General features: G+C 37.4%; 1 protein-coding gene across 1 annotated transcript in view; it reads right to left on the reverse strand.

Annotated features, from left to right (window-relative positions):
- Positions 1-10357, reverse strand: part of LOC100953497 — a 250344-nt gene that overhangs the window by 46229 nt on the left and 193758 nt on the right. The window contains exon 14 of the mRNA XM_023510042.1: positions 8067-8248. Coding sequence (XP_023365810.1) covers positions 8067-8248 — 182 coding nt within the window. The remainder of the gene's footprint in view (positions 1-8066; positions 8249-10357) is intronic.

Below are 10357 nucleotides of genomic sequence, written 5' to 3' on the forward strand. Positions count from 1 at the left end.
GAGCTAAAGGAGAGTGATGGGGCATTTCCAAAGGTGCAATGATCCTGCCTTTGGAAGTAGGACAGTGAGTGATTCTTGCCAAATATATTTTGTGTTTGAATGTACTGCTTATAGCAAATGAATGTGAGGTTATGCTCATCAGCAAGACTCATCTATAGGAAGAATATTTCTAAATTTTATTTCCTTCAATGGAATAAAGCAATTAAGCAGATAATTAAGTCCTCCATTTCTCTGAGGGGGTCTGAGAAGAAAAGAAACCAGTGGGAACTAAGTCCCTGCTTCTCACGTCACAACTCTGGAATCTCATGGACCAGTAAGGACTGGGCCCTACTTCTCACCTGTAAGAGAACTGAGTGTCAGTCACCAGATTTGTCTGTTTCTGTTTGGGTGACACCAAAATCCTCAACCCAATTCCTTCTACGTCCCCCTACATGATATGCTTGCAGAGCTAAGCATTTATAGTGTGATCTAAGAAGAGTTACTATTGTCCTATCCGTCCACTCACATTTTCCTGGGAAGAATGTTAGGGTCATGGAGTATCCTGTTCTAGGACAGTGGATGAGAAAATAGAAGAAATAGGTGGTTGGGGGAACCCCAGTTTTAATACTAAATTTGGCTGGCACAGGTGGGTTAGAGAGTGTTGGGAAAAGCAGTTTCCTCTGTATTTAATTTCTCTCACAAGTTTACACAAAAGCCAACGTAAATGGGGAGAGAAGTGCAGAAGTTTCCTCTATATTTAGTTCCTCTCATGAGTTCACATGCTAGTGAATGTAAACTAAGAGAGAACAAAAGTATTGACTCTTAAACATCTGATGTGGAATGTGGGCTCCAGAGTCGGATTACCTCCATTCAAATTCTAGCCCTCTCATATAATGGCTGTATACCCTGGAAAAGTTATTTAACTTCTCTGAGTTTCCTTTGTCCCATCAATAAAAGATGGATATAGCAGTCTTTACCTCATAGAGAAGTTAACAAGTCAATGTATGAATACCCATAAAATGCCTAGCACATAAAAAGTCAGCAATGCATTAGTAAAAGGGAACAACCACTGCAAACATTTCATGTCTTCTCTTGAATTTGATTCGTATGCTATTTCTTTTTTTTTGAGACAGAGCCTTAAGCTATCACCCTGGGTAGAGTGCTGTCACATCACAGCTCACAGCAACCTCAAACTCCTGGACTTAAATGATTCTCTTGCCTTAGCCTCCAAGCCTGTGCTGGGACTACAGGTACCCACCACAATGCCCAGCTACATTTTGGTTGTAGTTATCATTGTTGTTTGGCAGGCCTGGTCTGGATTCAAACCCACCAGCTCTGGTGTATGTGGCTGGCACCTTAGCTGCTTGAGCCACAGGCACCACCTCATATGCTATTTCTAAACAGCTCATTTTATTTAGAAGGAAACTGAGCCTGGAGGTGAAGTTTTTTGCTCATGGTCATATAGCTAGTAAATAGGAAAGGTGAAATCCAAACCCAAATCTCTCTGTGTCTTTTATATCATATGTAAGGTGACCAGATTTTAACATCGCTAAAGCAGGACACCATGGGGGGGGGGAAGGCAGGGCCTGACAACAATGCAAACTTTGATAAGCAGTTCTCAATAATCAGTTCTCAACAATTATTTGTTATTATTAAAGTTTAACATTATAAAATTAACAAAAATAATATAAAACACATATCCTGGTGAAATAGCCACATGGCAGCCAAAAACCGTATATTCCCTTCCTGTTCTCCCGTGTTCCCTAGCTTGTCATGCATTCTTTCCAAAAATCGGGGCTTTTTTAAAATGCCGCAGGACTCAGGGCAAATTGTTAAAAATTGGGACTGTCCTGCCAAAGTGGGACATCTGGTCACCTTACTCTAGAGAGGTGGGTGCTACTTGTTTCTTCCAGACAGTTTGGCTCCTTTTGAGCTAATTGTCCTTGCCTAGAAGCAAGGGAGGGAGCCAGTCTCCTTCTGATACCTTGTGAGTAGGGAATTTACATTAGCCTTTTCATTTCCAAATGAAGTTACATTAACCTCTTCATTCCCAAATGGAGTTACATTAACCTTTTCAGCAGCTGAAAACCATATATTCCCTTCCCATTCTCCTACTGTTCCCTAGCTTGTCATGCATTCTTTCCAAAAATCGGGACTTTTTTAAAACACCGCAGGACATGGGACAAATTTTTAAAAATCAGGACTGTCCTGCCAAAAGCGGGATCCCTAGTCACCTTAACCATATGTCCTCCTTAGAGGGCATTGTTGTAGAACGATAAGTATTAGATTTACAAAATGAGGAAACTGAGGCCAAGATATTGAACGAGCAGCCCTGAAATTTTTTGTAACATGAAGAAATAAAGTCCTCTGACTCTCACCCCAGGAGTTAGGATGGGCAACCATGTGGCTGGCTTGGGTTTGTAGGGAGTGCAGGAAAGCAGAGTCTTATTTCTAACTTTGCTTTCTCAAGACTGGAACAAAGAGGGAGAATCAGGTGGGGCTGCTTCCCTGAGAACTGTACTTCATACAACCCAGGGGTCCCTGAGAGTAAAGGGCAGTGTAGAGAAGGAAGGACCCATGTCTCCAGCTCCACAGACAGCGATAACTGCAATAGTGGAGGTCTCCTTGCACTAATCACTTGCCAGGGTACCCCACCCCAGGAAGCTCCACCACATCCTTCCAGTTATTTCAAAATAGTAACAAAGCTTCCAGGAAGGTATAGGTACTCAATTTCTTCTTTTTGTGATCTTCTTGCTTTGTATTTCTGTCTCATTTTCCTTCCTATCCAAGTGGCCTTCCTGACAGCTGCTCCGGGGGGTTCTCTTTCCTGGTTCTAGGCCTGCCTGGAAAGTTTCCAGCCATGTTTGTCTCTGTCTTTCATATTATGTGGCTGGATATTTAAAGGAGGAGGAAAACAAGGCTCAGAGACTAGCAGGGCTTTGCTAAAGCCTTCCAGCTAGTTAATAGCAAAGCTGGGGGAAAAAATCAATTCCCTTGCTTCCTAATCCCATAATCTTTCCAATACTCCATGTAGCGACCAACTTTACAGGAAGTAGAAGGTATCAAAAAGTGTTCTGTATCTATTATTCTAAAATGGGACTTCTTTTATTATCAGATATTTCCTTAGCTTTGTAAATGGAAAAACCAACAACAGAAGAGAGCCTCAAAACTAGTTAGAGTGAATTATTAGATAACTAAAGATAGCATAATTTTCCTTAAATTCAATAGGATTGTCCCTTCATATTTGACAAGGCATATTTTACCCAAAATTTCATACTAGGTGGCCTGCTTTTGAGTACTTGTCTAAGTACTTCATTTTTAGGAAAATACTGATTAAAAGAAAAATTATAACCTATTTCACAAATGTAATTATAGGTTAGTACCATGGTTTGGATGTTTGGACCCTCCAAACTTCATGTTCAGATTTGATCTGCAATACTGGAGGTGGGCCGAATAGGAGATGTTTGGGTCATGGCAGATCCCTCATGAATAAATTAGTGCTCTCCCTTACAAGTTAGTGAGTTCTCCATTAGTTCCTGTAAAAGCTGATTGTTAAAAAGAACCTGGCAACAACCTCTTCTCTCTCTTGCGTCCTCTTACTTGTCATGTGATCTCTGCACATGGCAGTTCTTCTTTGCCTTCTGCCAGGGGTACAAGCAACCTAAAGCCCCCACCAGATGCAGAAGTCCAATATTAAACTCTTCACCCATCAGAATTGTGAGCCAAATTTCTCTTTATAAATTATCCAGCTTTAAGTATTTCTTTATAGCAACATGAAATGGACTAAGATAGTGATTTTTAAAATTGGTTTATAGGCCAGGTGTGGTGGCTCATGCCTGTAATCCTAGCACTTTGAGGGGCCAAGGCAGGTGGATTGCCTGAGCTCAGGAGTTAAAGACCAACCTGAGCAAGAGTGAGACCCTGTTCCTGAAATGAAAAATAGTGGGGTATTGTGGTGAGTACCTGTCGTCCCACCTACTTGGGAGGCTGAGGCAAGAGGATTCATTGAGTTTGAGGTTGCTGTGAGCTATGATGCCACAGCACTCTACCAACGGTGACAAAGTGAGGTTCTGTCTCTAAAATAAATTAAATTGGTTTATAGTAGATAAAATATAAAATTTAACTACCCTACCCTCAATTTAAGCAAATATAAACCAAAGAAAGGCATTGTAAATTGTGAAACATACTGTTAAGTGAGATTTATTTATATTTGTAGAATTGGTAGTTCAGAAAGCTAGGGGATTTGTCAGATCTTGAAATTTGGAGAGAAGGACTGTACAAATTAGTACTGGTATCTTAGACACACATAGTTTATATATTTTACAAACTCAAAACCCAGAATCATTATATTAACAGCTCTTTTCTCATGTAGTCGCATATGTATTATGTGTTATCTATTATGCATAATCATTCAAACACTTAAACAAAAAAAGATCTGTGCACTTAGAATATTAAGTATTTACCTTTCCAAAAATTGGTGAAATTCAGTCTGGTTTGCTTCTGTTTCGGAATAATTAGTGACACAGTTTTTCTCCTTCCTTTTAGGGTTAACATTTCTGAAACAAACAATCCAAGATTTGACTGATATATTGGTATACACTAATTATCTCTCAACATGTTTTGACATGTGAAAAAATTATCATGATTTTCCCTAAAATAATCTTTCTTTAAAAAACACAGTTTGAAAAACTATCACAATCATAAATTAAACTTCATATGAAATATTCAATAATATAACATGTTATTACATCAACATTTATACCAGGAGTAATTCATATAAGAAAATAAATTTTTGCTATTTTAATCCTCTTCTAATAATGCTGAATTCTTTGAACAGTAAATTTATCATGTTTGAAGAAGTCAGAGATTGCGTTCATTTTATCTGTAATATTTTATTCATATATTGTCTTATTATTCATATTAATCCAAACCTAAAAATATTTTTAAACTGAAAAATAAATGATGCTTATAGAAAAAGGATACTAAATTGTAAAAATATCTTTGTTCAAATTTTCAACTTAGAAAACTATTCTGTGCATGTTTACGATGACTATATTTTATTAAGTGAAATAGTGCTTAAATACTGCATAGTTATTCATTCATCAGAAATGATGATCAAATATAGTTATTTATTCATTCAATAAGCACTGATTTAGGGCCTTCTGTGGGCCCTAAATCATGTGGTTAACAAAGTGATTCTCTAATACCTTTCAACTTGATTAATCAGGACACAATGTTCCATGACCATACCATAGCAGATTGCACATCTGCTATAGATGAATCAGACATCATTCCTGTATTCTGTCTTGTGGATAGAGACATAAGCAGTTAATCATGAAATGGAATGGTAGGTGCTGTGCTAGTGGAAAGATCAGGGAGATTGGAGGAGTGGAGGACAGAGCGGCTACAACTAACTTGAAAGGAGGGGGCATATAGTTCAGAGTCAACATCTAGATATGAAGTCCAAATTCATTCTCAAAAGATCTGTACAATAAAGACAGATTAGAGGTGTTGGGAAATAGAGGGGGTCACAATGGGAATAGGGGGAATGTTGATAAGAAATAGGGCTAGAGAAATACGCAGGGCTGGTTTGTAAAGGGCCTTAAAAAGCTCTATTAAGGAACTTGAGTGACTTAATAATCATAACTTACTAATGAGTAATACGTATATTAAAATTATAAAATAATCCTTTAGCACTTCATGTTGGGACTTTCCTCTTAACATTCCTTAGACTATCACTTATAAAATTTTCCTTGTTTAATTTACAGTTCTCAGAGATGAGATTTGCCTATGATGCAAGAAAAATTATGACGGTCTTAATTTATATGAACTTGACAGCCTTTATCGAGACTAATTGACAAGATCTTGATAATCAACAAGAGTAATAAATAACTAGGTAATGAACAAATACTATCTGATCTGCCTTTAGCTTTCTAGATGGAGGAACCAATAACAACAACAAAAAAAAATCTTAAAACTGTCTCAGATAAATTATTAAACAGCTACAGGATAACATGTTACAAGAGCAGGATGGATTTTGTTAGAATGGATCTGTATTTCATCATTCTAGCATGATTTTGCTTGTATAGATACTAAACAGCCAAACCTCTTTCTTCAGGCAAGTAATATGTCTCTATATGGTTTTCATGGTTTATTTGTTTGTTTTTGAAACAGTTCTCACTCTGTTGCCCAGGCTAGAGTGCAGTGGCATGATCATAGCTCACTGCAGCCTCAGACTCCTGGCTCAAGCAATACTCCTGCTTCAGCCTCCTGAGTAACTGGGACTACAGGCACACACCAGCATGCCCAGCTAACATTTTAACTTTTTGTCAGATGGGGTTGCACAGGGTGGCTCAGGCTGATCTCAAACTCCTGGGCTCTTGAGATCCTGCCGCCTCAGCTTCCCAGAGTGCTGAGATTACAGGTGTGAGCCAGCACAAGCAGCTGCTATATGTTAATAAAATTTATTTCTTCTAGAAGATATGTAGTTTGGATTTATTAAAAGTAGCATGGCAGGGCTTCTACCTTGTACAACTCAAGAATACCATTCATAACAATGACAATATGAGTGGTGCTCCCTGAACCTGGGTGACAGAGTCAACCATTGATGTAAGCTAAGCCCCTTTCCATTTAAACTTTCTGTTAACTAGTACTTACACAGAGCTTGGGGGGCTGGGGTAAGGGTAGTGCCAAGATGCTATTCTAGATCCTATAGAACAGCTTCTGAATCAGCAAATAAAAGCTTAAACTACATTTAGTAGAGTTTAACTGTCAAGTGCATGCCAGTGTGTTTTAATTATTTGGGAATACTTAATTGGTGTGGTAAACAAAATGACTCTCTAATACTTGAGCACTTGATGAACCAGGACACACTGTTCCATGATCGTACCTTACGGGCAGTAGAGAGTTTCACATACTCTGCACTAGATAGTTGTCCAAATTTGCCAATCTCTCAAAATATGTTTGAATTACCTGACCAAATCATGAATTTTTAAAACACTAATGGGATGATACCAGTCTATAATTCTGAGTCACAATTAAAAATACAGAATAAGAAAAAATAAATGTATGAATGAAGAGAATTTACATGTTAACTCTAGGTGTTTTTTAAAAAGTCACACACTACTTTAAGGACATTACCCTAACATCTTTACATCTAGCAGAATGAGCTAATTATGAAATGTATGCGTCAAAGATTTCAATTTCAGGCTTGACTATACTTCGAAGATTAATTTTTTACTTTATCATCTTTACAGGCAGTTCAGTGGTCAGCAAATCTGAATGTTACTCATTGTTCAGCCATGTATGAAGTATATTTAATCAATGTGAAGAAAGTAATATTAAACTATTATCAGCAGCCTCAAATATTCTAAACATCTCAAAAGAAAGGTCAAGAGGTAATATTGCAGCTAATAATATGAGAAACAATGTGTTTAACTCATTCTTTACATCAGAGCTTTTCAATGATCTGATTTCTTTTGTCATAAAATGAAATGAAAGTATAACAGGCAATTGTTCTCTAATGCCGGAGAAATATTGGCTGTTTGGGAAGATTTTACTCCCGTCATAAAGTAAGCTAAGGTGCAGATCAATGCCTTTTTAGGATTATAAACTTTAAAAATGTTATTCCAAGGAAAGAATAGAAATTATACAGTTATAGTTTTGAGAATTATATTTGTTCATAAAACAATGTCAAAGGTTTAAATGTAGGTAATTATATATAATAACTTAAAAATGACAAATTATATTTAGAAGGAATTTGTAAGTTCAGTTATTTCAAAATACATTAGTAAATCTCAAACAAGAATGCTAATTCAAAATATACATTGCTTATAGCACTTTTAAAAATCAAAGTTCCTCATTTCTAACTCATCTTCTGTGTTTAATCTAAATCAGCAGAGTTCAAACTGAGTTCCTGACATAGAAACGAAACGAATCTTTGTACTTATTTTCATCTTCGAATATCAAGATCTCTTTTTCTAAATAAATACAGACATCCTCTAGAAAAAAAATGTTCATAATGAAGACAAAAATCTTTAGAAAACAGAAAGAGTATTTAATAAGAATTATGAACAAGTTGTTCTCACTGTGACTTCCATCCTGGTGAAATGTCTGGACTGAGTACAGTAAGGGATCTGTTTTTATTCTTGTCTCCATTCCGCAGAACTCTGAGTCTCACAGGGACATATTGCTCTGGTGTCTTACAGATGGGTTTTTTCATGGGGGGACTGTTTGGAACAAGCAGTCCTTCAATTGGCCAATCAAACTCCTTCAGAAAGAAATGACAAAAATTTAATAAGTAAATAAGATTAGTCATGTCTAGATTAAAGAAATAATTAGACATACCGTTTATTACCTTAATCTCACTCATTCAACAAAAAGTCATTGATGGACCTAAGATGTATGTTCTACATAATTCTCACTAATGTTTATTAGAATAAAGAAGAAAGATAATTATTTTTAAAATTTCTGTAACAACCAGTGTTATGTTGCAACATGGATGATTTATTCCCTTTTATAGAAATACCATTCTAGAAAAGTAGAACTGAATTAACTTGGAATTTTTTGGCTCACATGTGAAGTATCTTTAATTGATGTGAAGAAAGAATGTGTGAAAAGTGGTTTTAGAGTAGCCTGAAATAATACCACCATAAACTAGATATATTTGCCAAAAAAGAATGTATTGGGGAATATTCCCCCTAAAACAGAGTATAATAAGAGAACTTAAACATACTGCAGATGTTTCTGTTGTAGAATTTAGTTACTCTGTACATTCATTTATTGACTCATGAATTCTCCAAATGTTTACTGATTGTTTATTATATTGTAGATATGCAGTACTTAACCTAGAAATAGACTGGCAAGTAGAATAGTGTAAGCCTAATAATGACAGGTTATGAGACTTATGGGACCACACAGGAGGAGAACCTGATTCAGAAATGCCATGTAACTAAGTCCTGACATTTCAGTAGTAGTAGGACTTAGTGCAGTAAAGGCTGAGTAAAAGGAGGGCAGAGTGTACCTATTAGATTTGAGCATTAAAGAATATGTTTGGACAATGAAAGGAGGCAAAGACGGCTACCAGAGTCAGAGCTTGGACACCTGAGTGAGTGTTATTGCCATTCAGAGACAGATACTCGTGGAAGAAGAGTAAGTGAAGGAAGGGCTGACAATAGGTGGTGTTAAACAAGGCCCAAGTTTGTTCTTTCTTTTTCTACCTGCATAAACAATGGCCCTGGCAGCACCCCTCATTAATCTTCAATGACCATTCTGTAAAATATCACAGTCCCATTAAGTGCAGTTCTGTTTCTGTTCCCTTCAGTTTGTCTCTCCCTGCACCGGACCAGATTGCCTTGATTACAGTAATTTTTTATCTGGTAATTCTTGATATCTAGTAGGGCAAGAAGACCACCTTGATATTCATTTTTTTTTTTTTAGGTTTTTAACTGTATAGTAATGATTGTGAAAAAATAATCATCCCATAATTAAAATACAAACTAGAAAAAAGACTTAGAAGACCAATGACAGCAGAGTGAGAGAAGGTATGGTCACACCCATGGTCACACCCCAGTGTTCATGACACAGCAGCACACAGCCCAGCTCTGTTCTCCGTGGTCTCAGCATCCTCTGATGGTCCTTTCTAGGACCATTTTGACTGGTGGAAGGCTAAGCTGGAACCTGGTAAAGCTGAGGATTTACTTTCCTCAGACAGCAGGCCCTGAAATTTTTGTCTTCATGTCCTCATGCTTGAAGACAAACAGGAAGGAGTCCTCTATTTCAGCAAATGAACATGACACAGAAAGTGGATAGAAGGATGCTGCCCAAACTAGACTCTCTGAAGCTACAGGTGTCTTAAAGCTTCTTCTAGTGTAAAGACACGTCTTTAGACCCACTCTCCACAACTTCCTGACAAAGTCCAGAGCCTCCTCTCAGACCTCTGTCCAGGCATTGGGAATGAAGTTGTATTTGCCACTGGTCATCTGATCCTTCAGTGACACCTGAGGCCTGTGCTCAGAGAAGGCTGGATACCTACCTACTACAGCAGATAGAAAGAATAACTCTAATTTCCAAAAGTCTCCTGCACAGTTATACCCAGCAGTATCATTGGAAACTAGAATCCCAGGAGCCAAGTAAGTGGGGGTACCTTATAAGGTTCTCATGACAGTGGTCTGCCCCCAAATCTTGGACTGGTCCAAATCAGTAATCTTTACAAGCCAGTCCTCTTTTGTAGATGACAGAAGGACATTCTCTGGCTTTAAGCCCCAATGTATAAAATTCCATTGTATAGCCTAGAGCATCTGTTTAAAATACAGCTTGCTAGTAGCTTATTGTATAGCCTAGAGCATCTGTTTAAAATACAGCTTGCTAGTAGCTTATT

Source organism: Otolemur garnettii, unplaced genomic scaffold (assembly GCF_000181295.1).
Source record: "Otolemur garnettii isolate 467f Iridium unplaced genomic scaffold, OtoGar3 scaffold00001, whole genome shotgun sequence".
NCBI classification, from domain to species: Eukaryota; Metazoa; Chordata; class Mammalia; order Primates; family Galagidae; genus Otolemur; species Otolemur garnettii.